The sequence below is a fragment of the Notolepis coatsorum genome (genome assembly GCF_963971535.1).
Source record: "Notolepis coatsorum genome assembly, chromosome: 10".
Lineage (NCBI taxonomy): Eukaryota > Metazoa > Chordata > Actinopteri > Aulopiformes > Paralepididae > Notolepis > Notolepis coatsorum.
Window position 1 is genome coordinate 113,132,387 of NC_140174.1, and position 15,962 is coordinate 113,148,348.

General features: G+C 42.7%; 1 protein-coding gene across 1 annotated transcript in view; it reads left to right on the plus strand.

The window, feature by feature from the left end:
- Positions 1 to 15,962, plus strand: part of LOC311236166 (disintegrin and metalloproteinase domain-containing protein 9-like) — a 350,625-nt gene that overhangs the window by 223,296 nt on the left and 111,367 nt on the right. The window contains exons 9-10 of the mRNA XM_084323795.1: positions 13,059 to 13,228; positions 15,755 to 15,836. Of these exons, the coding sequence (XP_084179921.1) occupies positions 13,059 to 13,228; positions 15,755 to 15,836 (252 nt within the window). The remainder of the gene's footprint in view (positions 1 to 13,058; positions 13,229 to 15,754; positions 15,837 to 15,962) is intronic.

The following is a 15,962-nucleotide window of genomic DNA, read 5'->3' on the forward strand; positions in this document are numbered from 1 at the left end:
CAGAGGCTATGTGACAATTAAAGATACATTTTGGTGACGAGATGAAGATCGCAAATGCTTACCTGGATAAAGCACTGAATTGGACCGCTGTTAAAGCAGATGATGGAAAATCACTCCATTCATATGCCTTATACCTGAGGGGATGTTGCAATGCTATGCAAGACTTGGAGTACATGGATGAACTGGATGTTACATCCAATTTAAGACTGATATTAACCAAGCTCCCATACAAGCTCAGAGAACGATGGCGGACTTAAGCTTACGAAAAGTTTCAAAAAACAAACATAAGAGCTTGATTCATACATCTGGTGGAATTTATGGAAGCACAGGCTAACATCTTGCTGCACCCTGTGTTTGGAGACATTAAAGACCCAACGCCGACTAAAAGCTTAATCTCAAAGAGCAAAACATTCGACTTGAGAGCACAGAGAAGAGGCAGTAGCTTTGTTACCACGGTAGCAGCAGCAGCTGAAGAGTGCAGTACCAAACAACAAACAGCCAAAGTACAGCAACACACAAGCACTCGGGTTGCTATTCCGGCCCTATGCAGTCTCTGCAAAGGCAAACATGCAATATTGGATTGTTTGCGGTTTACATCGGAGCCACATGAGAAGAAAGTGGAACATCTAAAAAGGAATGGCCACTGCTTTGGATGCTTAACACTTTCCCTGCCACGCTATTTGAGCATCTTATACCATTCTCTGCCAGCACTGTAAGTCTATGGAGATGTTCACCTTCTTTGCAGGGCTATAACTTTTTAAATTGTATTGCTAAATTGACATTACTATGGCCCATTCAACATCGATTATTTATCGTTCAGGATGTAGGAACGTTTAACTTTTTCATGCATACAATCATATACGAAAATACCATCTAGAATATAAACATGTTTTTATCGTTTTCTGCAGTAATTCCTAGAACGTGAGATATAGGCATAAATGCATATAATTTATATAGATTATCAAATGCCGTTTGTTGCTGATCCATGCTATATTAAAAATTTCGACTGTACATAATCCTAAACGTTATGACTGATCATGCGCGGATGAACGGAGGGGGGGGGGGGGTCGTTTATAATTCCGTGATCGTCGTTAAATGCTTTATGTAGTATGGGTGATATATTGATCAGAGCGGTTTGCATGGATAATAATAAACAAACAGGCTGAAAGTAACGTCAGCCTCCTCTTACCGTTGGGCGATGAGACTGGAGCAAAAAGATCCCAGTTATTTGATGGGGATCGAGGCGATCCATTTCCGGTTTGTATAATAATAATACATGCTCAAATCATGTCTATTATTGAGTTATGGCAGCGATCGCTACACATGGACGTGTGTATACAGTCCCGCAACGATATGCGAGTGGCCGGACGCATTTCGGAGACTCACCGACATCCAACCGTCCATTTCCGGTTTGGCAACTCGCCGATCATCCACCAGGGGGCAGTATTGAAGCGTTGCAGAGTTGTGCCGGCTCACACAGCATCAGACCAGGCTCCGTGAGGGAAATATGAATAACATGGCGAAAATATGAAATATGATCAAAATAACGTCCTACGCCGTGGATTGGCAGAATTCACATGAACTTGAAACCCGTCGTACAACGTTTATGGCGCAGGATGTCTTAACACTTTGAGTGCCACGCCGGGTTTTCCTTTTTACCCCCTTGATGCCACCATCCACTCCCAATGTTAACGTTAATATCGCCTAATCTATGTTTTAAATTATGGCTATGTGTCTAATCTGCCCGTCGCTTATCAAAGACGCATTTTCCAGTCAACATTGGCAAGGCAGATTGTATTTGTATCGCTTCATTTCCGTTTGATAGCATTTTGAAAATCACCCGTTTTCCGGGGAAAAACAACACATTCTATGATAATCGCCTTTTACTGGAATATTCCAGAACGTTGTCATTTGTCGGCCTATTTATGAATCGTTTTCAAATAAACGCTAGATGATCGATAGTATGTGTGCGCACGCACGCTTGTGCCGCGCGCTGATAATCGCTGCTGTTATTTCCTCATGGCTTTTACAGTCAAAACAGCTATATCACATAATAGTGGAAACGCTTATATCTCGGTGAAAACACTAACACTGATAACATAGCTTCCTTACCTGAGGTCGGATGGTATCCAAATGGTTTATTCCAATTTCCGATCGCCATTCGAAAAAATCGATTGATGTATTGATCAACCGTGTATACAGTAGAACACATGATCCGTGCGGCTCAGAGGCTCCAGAATGAACTCTGGTAGACCCCGGCTGCATCAGTGAGAAGTAAAATGTGGAGTCAGAAATCCGTTCTCCCATTCACTTTCATTGAGTCCATTCCAAAAGGGTGATTTACCATCTGTGAGACGATAGGGGGCGCTTTTTTCAGATCTGAGCGCCGGCGGTCCCTGGATCTCCAACGGTAGGCTCGCGTGATGCAATATGATTTCAGATCGCTAATAAAAAAAATACCCGATAATAGCCGTGACGTGGCACTCAACGGTCGGGGCGTAAACCCGAATATTCTCGGGTGTGGCACTCAAAATGTTAAGGAAAGGTCACATGAGCAAAGAGTGCAAAAGGAAACTAGATTGCCAGATATGTCAGAGAATACATCCAACATTGCTGCATATTGATGGCAAAGGCTCAAAGCAGGAAACTGCACAACACCTCAGGGTTCCCACGGACCTGGAAAACATGGAAAACATGGGATTCATGGGATTCATTTTCCAGGTATGGAAAGGCATGGAAACTGAGCAAAAGTGACCAATTACATGGAAATAGAAACAGTTGTCCTGGAAAATTTTATTGGATGATGTGTAATAAAATTTAACTATTGAGCACAGAATTAACATGAGTTTATAAAAACCCTTTACATGTGAACAGCTTTTACTGTAGATAGAAATGGATGATCCCATGTTGTAGAGCATGCTCTTGGCATCCTATATGGTATATTGGATGTTGGAATTTGATGCAGACATGCTCCCCTGTTTTGTAGCTGGATGCTTAAGACAGTGGGGTGCTGTTCTGCAGCTTGATGCCCCTCAGACATGCCCAGACATGTCAGTTGATTGATAGTCAGCATTTATATATTAGAGAGGGCTTAGTTGATCCCCTCAGTCTGTGTGCGCGTCCCTGATCACAAGTAAGTGTTAAATATGTGTATAATGAGGACGCTTAGTTATATATGTATATAGTTAATCTATATACTATATAGATTTATATAGTTAAGGCTTATAGTAAGGTCATAATTCTACCAGCTGCTTAGGAAGCAATTTACCAGTACGCTTATAGTGATAATCTAGCCCAGTGGTGCCCAACCAGTCGATCGCGGGCTGATTTCAAGTAGATCTTGATTAATAAAATTTGATTATACATTTTTTTTTTTTTTTTTTTTTGCTAAATCAACTTTGCCTCTCCTTGTTAACTACAACAAGCAATGCTGTTTGTTATTTAAGATGAGGTTGGACTCTGCACTGACAGATTTGTGTTAATTATGCTGCTTTTATAAAGCCTCAAATGACGGCTTACAATATACAATTTTGGCTGGTAGCTCTCGGCTAAGTGGTAAATTAAAAAGTAGATCTTGGTTCAAAAAAGGTTAGGCACCCCTGATCTAGCCTATTGAGTATAATCTATATTGTTGATTGTAGTATTTAGTACCTGTTTATCACCTGTTGAATTGTCACAATTAGAATCGATGCATTTTGATTAATCGATGCATCGTTACACCCCTAAAGAGTAGGCATACTACCCCTTCTACATAAGACTCATAATCTCAAATGTGTGATGCATTACAGGAGTGAGTGACAATGACACGCGGCAGTTTCAAGTCATATTGGAAATATGACTCTCAATACAAGGACTGGATTAGAGAGGTACCAGGAGATGTCCACAAGGCTTATTGCAAGTTTTGCCGCAAGTCATTTGACATCAGCAATATGGGGATCTCTTCCCTCAAGAGCCATTCAAAAGGACAAACCCACACCAAGTTAGCTGGACAGCTAAATAGTGAAAGAAGAATGACAGATTTCTTGGCTACAAAAACAGGAGAGGGGAGAAGCGGCCCAACAAGCCAGGATATCGAAAGTGACAGTCAGGTGCCCAGTACCAGCAGTGAACAGCCTACGGAAAAAGGCTCTAGAGCTCAGGGGAATTTTTTTTTTTCAAGCCAAGCTGTATTTGAAGCAGAGATTCGCTGGGTCATGAAGATGGTCAGGTCACACTTCTCATTCAACTCCAACTCTGACATTTCAAACACTTTTGCTCAGATGTTCCCAGGGGGTTGTGTGTGTGTGTGTGAGGGGAGGGGGGCGCGGATGGGGGGCGGAAAACTTCAGGGGCCTATAGATCATCACTTAATATGGTACCTGGAAAATCAGGAGGTAGTATGGAAAAAAATGTCAAGGCAAGCGTGGGAACCCTGCACCTGATTCCCACAGATTCTAATGGAACAAGAATCAACAGTGCATTAGTCTCAGCAGATCAAGGAACAGGGGCCGGAAAGGAATGTGCACTAGCAATTGTGCAGGTTCAGGTAAAAGTCGCTAAAGGCAACAAGACTATTTTAACCTATGCTTTTCTTGACCCAGGAAGCTCGGCTACATTTTGCACCGAAAACCTCATGAATCAGCTGAAGGCCAAAGGACGCAGAACCCAAATTCTTCTGCGAACAATGGGACAGGAAAGACCTGTCAAGAGCTATGAGCTCAAAGCACTTGAGGTAGGCAATTTAGAGGGTGATGCATGGATTGACTTGCCTAAAGTATACACCCAAGCAAAGATTCCTGTTTCGAAGGAAAACCTACTCACCCAGTCTGATCTGAAGAATTGGCCTTATCTCAGTGGAATCCAATTAAACGAGATCGAGGCTGACATTGCAATCCTAATAGGAATGGACGTTCCGAAAGCCATGGAACCCTGGCAAATAATAAATAGTCAAGGAAACGGACCGTATGCAGTCAAGACACAGCTAGGATGGGTGGTCAATGGCCCGCTCAACTCTTGTTCTGCTATGGAGGAATCTGGAACGAAGTCAGTGTCAGTTAATCGCACCTCAATGGAAGATCTGAAGGATATGCTGATCAAGCAGTACAACCAGGACTTCCCTGAAAAGGAGCATGAAGAAAAAAGGGAGATGTCATGTGAAGACAGGAGGTTCATGGACCTGGCAACAAGTTCAGTTGTTTTTAAAAATGGTCACTACAACTTACCTTTGTCTTTTCGAGACAAAGATGTTGTCCTGCCTGACAACTATCAAATGGCAGCGCAACACACAGTGAACCTAGCCAAAAGGTTCAAAAGAGATTCTGCTTATGCTGCAGAGTACAAGGCCTTTATGGAGAAGGTACTGGCTAAAGAGCATGCAGAAAAGGTGCCACAAGAGCAGCTCGAAAGGCACGACGGCCATGTGTGGTATATACCCAGGGACCGAAACTAAAGCCCGCCGCCCGCCAGGGGCGGTCTGTTTTTACCTTTGGCGCATGACACTTAGAGGGCTGCCCGCCGTGTGGCGTGTAGACGTGTAGTTCATAAGCAGGCCCCTAAAAATATTTGTATGCGAACGGTAAAAATCAATTACGCGCGCGCTGTGCGAATACAGATTATAGCCTCTCTCGTCTTTTTTTTCCTCCGCTGCGAGATCGTTAAAAAACTACAAGTCCCACATTGCACTCAAGCCAACGGTCCAATCACAGTAGAGTGAAGTGACTGGTTTCATGGGAAATAAAGCAAATGACCAATCGGAAGCTCTCATTTTTCTTGTTTACTTCCTGAAACTCCGCGATCAGGGCTCTCGTTTTCCGAGACACCAACTTATTATAGTCTCTCTTACCAATAGCAATAGATTTTAGAACACCTAGATTTATCGATAGCAATAGTAATATAACGTTAATGCAACAAAACGAATGCCTTGCTTTGTTAATCATAACGTTGATGCAGTAGCGTATGTCGGTGTGTTGGCTGTAACGGACATGACAATAACAACGTGTACACATTAAAATTGCGATAATCTATTCTAACATTTTCAAATCGATGCAGTTGAATTTCCCCCTTAGGATCGATGCATTGTTACACCCCTACACCAAAGTCACTGGCCCACTGTGTATCTGTGTGTATAATAACTTGGCTAGCGTTATCAACAGCAGAGGTGGGCAATGGGTCCAGCTGCAGCACCGGAGTGCAAGCGATGTGATGTAATTGGCAGACTCGACTGTCAATCAATGGTCTACCTGACACGCAAACTCAAACAATGTTTCTGTACTGGAGGTGTGATTGATTGATTGATTGAAAACTTTATTAACAGATTGCAGAATGGGTACAATACAGTACAGCTCAATACACACAATTGTTAAGGGGATGCAGACCAGAGAGACTTTCGTCTTGTTTACATCAGGGTCCAACATTTCAATTAATCAGGAAAGTGTACAGTAGGAAAGTGTACAGTATTTCAATAGGCAACCCTGAAAGGATTATTTTTCTAGAAGAGCAACACAGCCAAAACAGACAGTGGAGCTGTTTGCAGATAGCAAGCATTTTGACTTATTGCGTGGTGGCGATGTCTCGCAGATAATACAACTACAAGTATGATTATATAATATATATTTTATTTAAAAAAAAATTGTATATATAAAATATATATTGGCAGGTAAGAAATATGCTTGGCGGGTAGACTCTTCCCATCTACCCGCCACTGGCCGGTGAGTCAAAAAGTTAATTTCGCTCCCTGTATATACCTCATCACGGGGTTTACCACAAACAGAAGAAAAAAACTCAGAGTTGTCTTTGACTGTTCCTCGTCGTACAAAGGCCGATCTCTCAATACAGAACTTCTCCAAGGTCCAGATTTGGCTAACCCGCTTCTAGGCGTGCTGCTTAGGTTCCGCAAGAAACAAATTGCAGTAATGGCAGACATTGAAGCCATGTACTACCAAGTACAAGTACATGAAGAGCACAGAGACTTCCTGAGATTCTTATGGTGGCCAGAAGGAGATGTTACTAAGCCGCTGGAAGTGTACCGCATGAGTGTTCATCTCTTTGGGGCGGTGTCATCTCCAAGTATCGCCAACTTTGCCTTGCAGCAAACCAGAAATGACAACTCAGAGAAATACAGCATGGAGGTACTTGATACAATCAAGCATGGCTTCTATGTAGATGATTGCCTCAAGTCTGTGGACTCCCCAAGGCAAGCAATCAAACTAATAAAGGACCTTAGGGGCACCCTAGGGGCCTTTACCCTAACCAAATGGGTGAGCAACAGCCGGGAAGTACTCACAACAGTTCCTGAAAGTCACAGAGCCAAGCTAGTGCAACAATTTGACTTGGATAGAGAAAAGCCACCGCTGGAAAGGGTACTAGGTATCCAATGGAACATCCACAGAGACACTTTAAACTTCATGGTTTCCGTCAAAAACAGAGCTCCTACAAGACGAACCATTCTCTCCATAGTCGGTTCCATATACGATCCTCTGGGTTTCCTTTCTCCCCTTATCCTCAAAGCCAAGCAGATTCTACAGAAGCTTTGTATTTGGAAAGTGTGGATGGGATGACATCATTCCAGAGGAACTATCGAAGCCCTGGCAAAGATGGATTACAGAGCTAGATCAACTCAGCAGATTCAAGGTGGACAGATGCTTAAAGCCTCAACATTTTGGACTTGTAAGGACTGCTGAGCTGCATCACTTCTGTGATCCATCTTTGCCAGGGCTTCGATAGTTCCTCAGGAATGATGTCATCCCATCCACACTTGGCTAATCCTTCACAAATTTCCATTTAGCCACTGGAGTTAGTTGCAGAGTTGGCCGACGCGCATTCATCATAAAGCACTCACAGAGAGGATGTAAGTAGATGTACATTTATTAAACATAAACTCCGGTTGACTTTTCTGAATCATATTTTTTTTTATTCAGCACAAAATCAAGACAGTACAGATATGCAGATATACTTTACATCACGTTCTCAATTAACATCATGTCTGTACCGTATCATTAAGAGACAGCTATGCTTGGGGAAGGGGCGTGGGGGACACACAAAATTAATAATAAAATAAATAAATAAACAGGTAAACCAGAATATACTACATGTCAACCTCTCTTCTCTGGGTGTAGTACAGTAGTAGTAAACATTTTCTTATACCAGAGCTTTGGTTGTATCACCATCATTGCATTATAAATCTAACTTTTCATCTTCCATCACTGACTATTCTTAAAAGCATGTAAATGCATGCAGTTAGGATTGCGTCCTTGAATCCGGTTGACTTTTCTATACTAAATAAAATAATATCTAACAGGATCTTGACAAAATAAACGATATAATTGGTCTGGCTTGATGCGGTCGAAAAACGATTGCACACCAAACGCCGCTGTCTAACTCAGCTGTCAAACATTTCATTCACTTATTTGAAGACTCCCAAAGGGGGGGGGTGCATCTATGAGGGAATCTATGCCACGCCCCCACAGTCATCAACAGATAAGTGTCCATGTAATATCCATTTCAAGATTAATTTAAATCATACGGGTAAGTACAATTTCATATCAATTATTAATATAATCCATAAATCTAAATATATATTTTTGTTACATGTTTCCCATCAAACTCAAATTGGGTCAATATGGCTCCAACAACCAGCCCCTAATTGGAGACGCTATAGCAAAAACAATTACAGTTATCAATAACATTAAATGGAGCCAGAGTGCACACATAAAAATATAAACATGAAATATCAGAAAGCAATTCATTACATTAGTAATGTTCAATACAGTCATTATCTTTTATAATTTCATAATGTCCAAAATTGATCCAGCCCCAAAATCCATACCAGTCCATCTTCATCATGCCCCAACTTAACCACCACCCCACACCCCCAAAGTCCCACCGGTATAAGTGTTCTTGATGGTATGACGACCACGATACGCAAGCCATTGGATAGGACAAAGTCCCATGGGAGTAGATGCGGTGTAAGATAGAACAGTTCATCTGTGTAAAGATGTGCGAGAGGGTGGCGTATGTGCAGTGGCATGGGCAAAGTGGGCAGGGGGCAGGGGAAATTTAAAATGTTCAGCTCAATCATCGGCTTCCAGCAGCAAGCAGAGCTTATCGATGGGCCTTTGGAGTGTGTTTGTCTTGGTTCGAACTAACACACTCCGAACATGTCCTTTAGAGTCCGGCAAGGTCTTGACCACACAGGCTAGGGGCCATGAATTCCTTGGTGCAGTTTCGTCTACTATGACGACTACATCATTGACATTGAAGTTCTTTCTTGTCTTGAACCACTTTTGTCTTTGTTGCATGCGTGATAAATATTCTTTGGTCCACCTCCAGAATAGGTCTGCAAGGTATTGCACCTGTTTCCATCTCCTTCTGGCATAGAGTTCATCTTTACGAAAGAGTCCAGGTGGCAAGAGGGGTTTGGTTTTTAACTGTAGCAGGTGGTTTGGCGTTAAGGGCTCTAGATCATTTGGATCCGTTGATACAGTCATGATGGGTCTATCGTTGAGGATGGATTCGACCTCACATAGAGCCGTCTGTAGCACATCGTCATCCATCGTTTGCTGCTTTAGGACTGAGAAGAGTACCCTTTTCACCAGCTTGATCAGTCTTTCCCACACTCTTCCAAAGTGGGCTCCGGAAGGCGGATTGAATAACCACCTGACTTGACTGATCAGGAGTGCATCCTGAAATCTTTGGTGATTTAGTTGAATCAAAGCAGCTTCCAGTTCTTTCTGAGCACTCACAAAGTTGGTACCACGATCTGTTCGAATGGTCAGTACCGATCCTCTCCGACATAAAAATCGCCTTATGGCGTTGATGTCCAAGTGCTCGCCACTTCCAGGTGAACTGCTCGACTCGTGAGGCAAGTAAATATTACTCCCCATCGTTTCACATGTGCTCGACCTCTCTTAACTTCTATGGGTCCGAAATAATCGATGCCCACGTGAGTGAAGGGTGGGAGATCCGGAGCAACACGATCCTCTGGCAAGTCAGCCATCTTTTGCTCTCCAACTCTTGCTTGTATGCGTCTGCAAAATACACATGATTTTATGATCTTTCTTGCTGAAGAGTTTGCAGATGGTAGCCAGAATTTCTGACCGAGCCTGGAGAGCATGTGGTTTCGTCCAGAGTGCCCAACCTGCTGGTGGATATCCTGCAAGATCAATTTGGATACATGAGTCTCTGGGCAGTATGATTGGGTTTTTCAAACTCACCGGCATAGCTGTTTTACTTAGCCGCCCTCCAATCCTTAGGATGCCTTCATCCATGATCGGATCCAGTTTGCGTATGGAGCTGTCCGCTTTGACTGGTTTGTCCTTTTTCAGAAGAGTGAGTTCTGAATCAAAGTAGCGCTGTTGTTCATAGCGGATGATTGACTTCTCTGCTTCATACAAGTCCTCCACAGATAAGCCTTGTTGCTCATCTTTAAGCTTGAAGGAGCGGGTCACACAAACCTTGGCTTTCTGACTTCGAAGCAGTAAGAGTTTTTTAAGTTTCAGCCATGAAGAGTAGTATTCAATTAGCTTGCTAGTAGCGCTGTTGTCCATGTTAAAGCAATTTACAGTGATGTCCTTTTTTACCTCTGGGTCACTTGGGGGGATGTGGCCAAGATCCTCAGGAAATTCAGGCCATTCCGCTTTCTCTTTTGACAGGAAGTCGGGGCCATACAACCATCTGGTAGAATTCAGAAATGATTCTATGTGCAATCCACGTGAGGCGTCGTCTGCCGGATTGTCCTTGGAACTTACATGTCTCCATTGATTTTTGTGAGACAGGTTGTGGATCACTGCAATCCTATTTGCAACGTACGTGTGGGATCGTTTGGTTGAGAATGTATTTCAGTGCTGATGTACTGTCGGTCCAGAATGTAGAATTCTCCAGTTGCATATGTAGCTCCCTTTGTAACATTCTGTCTGCTTTCACAACAAGCGTTGCAGCTGCAAGCTCGAGCCTTGGAATGGTGATTTGTTTTAGTGGAGTTACTCTGGCTTTGCCAAATACAAAGGTAACATGGACATCTCCAATGTTATTTGTGAGTCTGAGGTAGCTTGCTGCCCCAATTCCTGACTCACTCGTGTCACAGAAGTGATGCAGCAAAGCAGTCCTTACAAGTCCAAAATGTTCAGGCTTTAAGCATCTGTCCACCTCGAATCTGCTGAGTTGATCTAGCTCTGTAATCCATCTTTGCCAGGGCTTCGATAGTTCCTCAGGAATGACGTCATCCCATCCACACTTTCCAATGCAAAGCTTCTGTAGAATCTGCTTGGCTTTGAGGATAAGGGGAGAAAGGAAACCCAGAGGATCGTATATGGAACCGACTATGGAGAGAATGGTTCATCTTGTAGGAGCTCTGTTTTTGACGGAAACCATGAAGTTGAAAGTGTCTCTGTGGATGTTCCATTGGATACCTAGTACCCTTTCCAGCGGTGGCTTTTCTCTATCCAAGTCAAGTTGTTGCACTAGCTTGGCTCTGTGACTTTCAGGAACTGTTGTGAGTACTTCCCGGCTGTTGCTCACCCATTTGGTTAGGGTAAAGGCCCCTAGGGTGCCCCTAAGGTCCTTTATTAGTTTGATTGCTTGCCTTGGGGAGTCCACAGACTTGAGGCAATCATCTACATAGAAGCCATGCTTGATTGTATCAAGTACCTCCAAGCTGTATTTCTCTGAGTTGTCATTTCTGGTTTGCTGCAAGGCAAAGTTGGCGATACTTGGAGATGATTGTGGGGGCGTGGCATAGATTCACTCATAGATGCACCCCCCCCTTGGGAGTCTTCAAATCAGTGAATGAAATGTTTGACAGCTGAGTTAGACAGCGGCGTTTGGTGTGTAATAGACCGCATCAAGCCAGACCAATTCTATCGTTTATTTTGTCAAGATCCTGTTCGATATTATTTTATTTAGTATAGAAAAGTCAACCGGAGTTTATGTTTAGTAAATGTACATCTACTTACATCCTCTCTGTGAGTGCTTTATGATGAATGCGCGTCGGCCAACTCTGCAACTAACTCCAGTGGCTAAATGGAAATTTGTGAAGGATTAGCCACTTCATCTTGTCGTGAAGTTAATTCTCTCTAGAAGTGAAACTGAAACTTAAGGATGCGCAAGGATAAGTTGTTAAAGGGGCAGTAGGCAAGTGGATGCCTGAACACAGAATGACACCAGTATCACTGACTACCACGGCAAGCCTATAGAAAAGTATTCTATTTAATAATGATAATAATTATTATCATAAATATAATATATAAAGAAATTATATAATTATTATAAATATTTGTTTTCTGTTGTACCGAACTCGTACCGAACCATGACCCCAATACCGAGGTACGTACCGAACCGTGGCTTCTGTGTACCGTTACACCCCTAGTATGCATACATGTATGTGTGACTATGTATATGTGTGTACTCTAAATGTAGAGTCACTTCATTGACACAATAAAGTATATATATATATATATATATATATATAAATTAATATAAAGAAATTAGAAAAAGAAACAGTGTAAACAATACAATTAACTCTGAATATAAAGAAATTAGACAAATAAACGATGTAAACAATACAATTACCTCTGAATATAAAGAAATGAGAAAAATAAACGATGTAAACAATACAATTACCTCTGAATATGAAGAAATTATAAAAAATTTATGGTGTAAAGTACAATTACCTCTGAATATAAAGAAATGAGACAAATAAACGGTGTATTTTAATGTATTTATTTTTATGTATTTTAGTGTATTGTAACCTACTGATTCCTACTGTGTTTTAATTATTGTACTATGTTTTAATTATTGTAGTGCTCATGTCACCTGCCCCAGAGACTACGGTTGAAAATTTGCCAACCTGGCTAAACTGGCATATTTACAGTCAAATGTTCCTTAATATGCACTGTCTCTGTATTTTAAACCAATAAATAAAAAAAAAACAATACAATTACCTCTGAATATGAAGAAATTATAAAAATAAACGGGGTAAATAATACAATTACCTCTGAAAGAAATGAGAAGAATAAACAAAGACGAGGGTCTGTATGGGAGTTGTATGGACGTGTTGTTGAACTAAAGCCTGCTTGCTGGTCCAGATGTACGTGGAGCTGAACGTCCGGGTGGTGCTGGTGGGGCTGGAGATCTGGGCTCAGCAGAACATGATCAGCACCGAGGGCTCGCCCGGGGAGGTTCTGAGTCGCTTCACCCAGTGGAGAGAGAAGGAACTGCTGCAGCGACGCAGACACGACTCTGCCCAGCTGATCCTGTGAGACACACACACACACACACACACACACACACACACACAATCACACACAATCACACACACACACACACACACACACACACAGTATGAGTACACATAGGATGCTTGATATAATAATCATCATTCATATAAATAGGGAGATGGTGTCTCAGGAGGTAGAGCGGCCATCTGGTAATCAGAAGGTTCCTGGTTTGATTCCGGCCCCTCCCGGCAGCGTGTGTCCTTGAGCTTAACCCCTAAATGCCTCACATTCACCCGTTCACTCACACATTCACACACCGACGGCGGAGGCGACCATGCAAGGTGCCAACCTGCTCATCGTGGAGCAATTAGGGGTTAAGTGTCTTGCTCAAGGACACATCGACACGCTGCCCGGGAGGAGCGGGAATCTAACAGCGAACCTTCTGATTACCAGACGGTTGCCGCTCTACCTCCTTAATTAGTTGCATGGTATTTAATTTAATTTAATTTAATTTCAAACATTCCAGGTTTATTGTTTAAAAGGATCCCCATTAGCTGCCACCTAAGTGGCGAGCTAGTCTTCCTGGGGTCCACACAGAAACACAACACAAAACATAACAATACATGAGATACATATGACAATCACAATTCACCTAATTAACAATGATAATCTAAAAACAGTAAAACATTGTAGACATCTTTATAAACATCAGAATATTTTCAGAAAAGGTTATTACATGGGGTGGCTGGGTAGCGCAGCGGACTAAGCGTCTGCCTACCACCGCAGAGACACTGGTATCGAATCCAGCTGTCAGCGGTTCCTCCGGCTTGGTCAGTCGTCTCTACTAACACAATTTTACCCCCTTGATGCCCAAACCCACTCCAATGTTAACTTAATATCGCCTAATCTATGTTTTAAATTATGGCTATGTGTCTAATCTGCCCGTCACTTATCAAAGACTCATTTCCAGTCAACATTGTCAAGGCAGATTGTTTTTTTATCGCTTCATTTCCGTTTGATAGCATTTTGAAAATCACTCGTTTTCTCGGAAAAAATAACCCTATGATGATAATCGTCTTTTACTGGAATATTCCAGAACGTTGTCATTTGTCGGCCTATTTATGAATAGTTTTCAAATAAACGCTAGATGATCGATAGTATATGTGTGCGCACGCACGCTCGTGCCGCGCGCTGATAATCGCTGCTCTTATTTCCTGATGGCTTTTACAGTGAAACAGCAATATCACATATAGTGGAAACGCTTATATCTCCGTGAAAACGAGTCTGATTATCCTAAGACTGATAACATAGATTCCTTACCTGACATCAGATGGTATCCATATGGTTTATTCCAATTCCTGATCACCATTCGAAAAAATCGATAATTGTATTGATCCAGCGTGTGTACAGTATAACACATATTCGCCGTGGCACCAAGGCTCCAGAATGAACTCTGGTAGACCCCGGTTACATCAGTGAGAAGTAAAATGTGGAGTCAGAAATCCGTTCTCCCATTCACTTTCATTGAGTCCAATCCAAAAGGGTGATTTACCATCCGGGAGACGATAGGGGGCGCTTTTTTCACATCTGAGCGCCGGCGGTGCCTGGATCTCCAACGGTAGGCTCGCTTGATGCAGGATCCTGATGAGGGTGCGCAAATATGATCACATCACCCCCACCCTCAGATCCCTTCACTGGCTCCCGTGGAACACAGAATTGAGTACAAGGTGTCCCTCCTCACTCACCAGTGCGTACACGGTGGTGCCCCTGCCTATCTCAAGGAACTCCTCACCCCCCAGTCCTCCTCACGTTCCCTCCGCTCCGGCACAGCCTACCTCCTCAAAGCCCCCAGGACTAAGCTGCACTCCATGGGCGATCGCGCCTTCTGCTCCGCCGCACCCAGACTTTGGAATGCTCTCCCCATCCACCTGAGAGCACCACAATCCGTCGAGGTTTTTAAAAGGGGCCTAAAAACATTTCTTTCAAGGCTTTTGCCTGAATTTTCTTTTACTTTTATTTTTACTTCTATTCATTTTACTATTATTTTTATTTTATTTTACTCTTAGGTTCTTCCATTTCACTGGTTGTTAGTCTTTTTAATTGTTTTTATTCATTTTAAATTGTTTTATTCATTTAACTTTTGTCTTTATCTCCTGTAGCACTCTGAGATTCTCACGAATGTAGAGCGCGGTACAAATTGAATCCATCATCATCATCATCATCATCATCAATATGATTTCAGATGATCGCTAATAATAAAAAAAAATTATAAAAAACAGAGAAATCTCGTGATGGGCATTCAACGGTTGGGGCGTAAACCCGAGATATCTCGGGCGTGGCATCCAAAGTGTTAAAGGGAAAAGCAATTCTTCCAAGTTCAGAGCAAACTAGAGGAACCCTAACTGTGTGTGTGTGTGTGTGTGTGTGTGTGTGTGTGTGTGTGTGTGTGTGTGTGTGTGTGTGTGTGTGTGTGTGTGTGTGTGTGTGTGTGTGTGTGTGTGTGTGTGTGTGTGTGTGTGTGTGTGTGTGTGTGTGTGTGTGTGTGTGTGTGTGTGTGTGTGCAGGAAGAAGAGCTTTGGGGGTACAGCAGGGATGGCCTTCGTCTCGACCGTCTGCTCCAGGAGCCACGGGGGCGGGATCAACGCGGTACGCCACTTCCTGATCTCTCTTCTTATTGGTTAAAATGATCACCTTGTCTTGAGCTATGATGAGAACACAGGGACGTGTCAGGTGACGCCACACACTGTTTTGGGGGGCGGGAATGTTTCATTT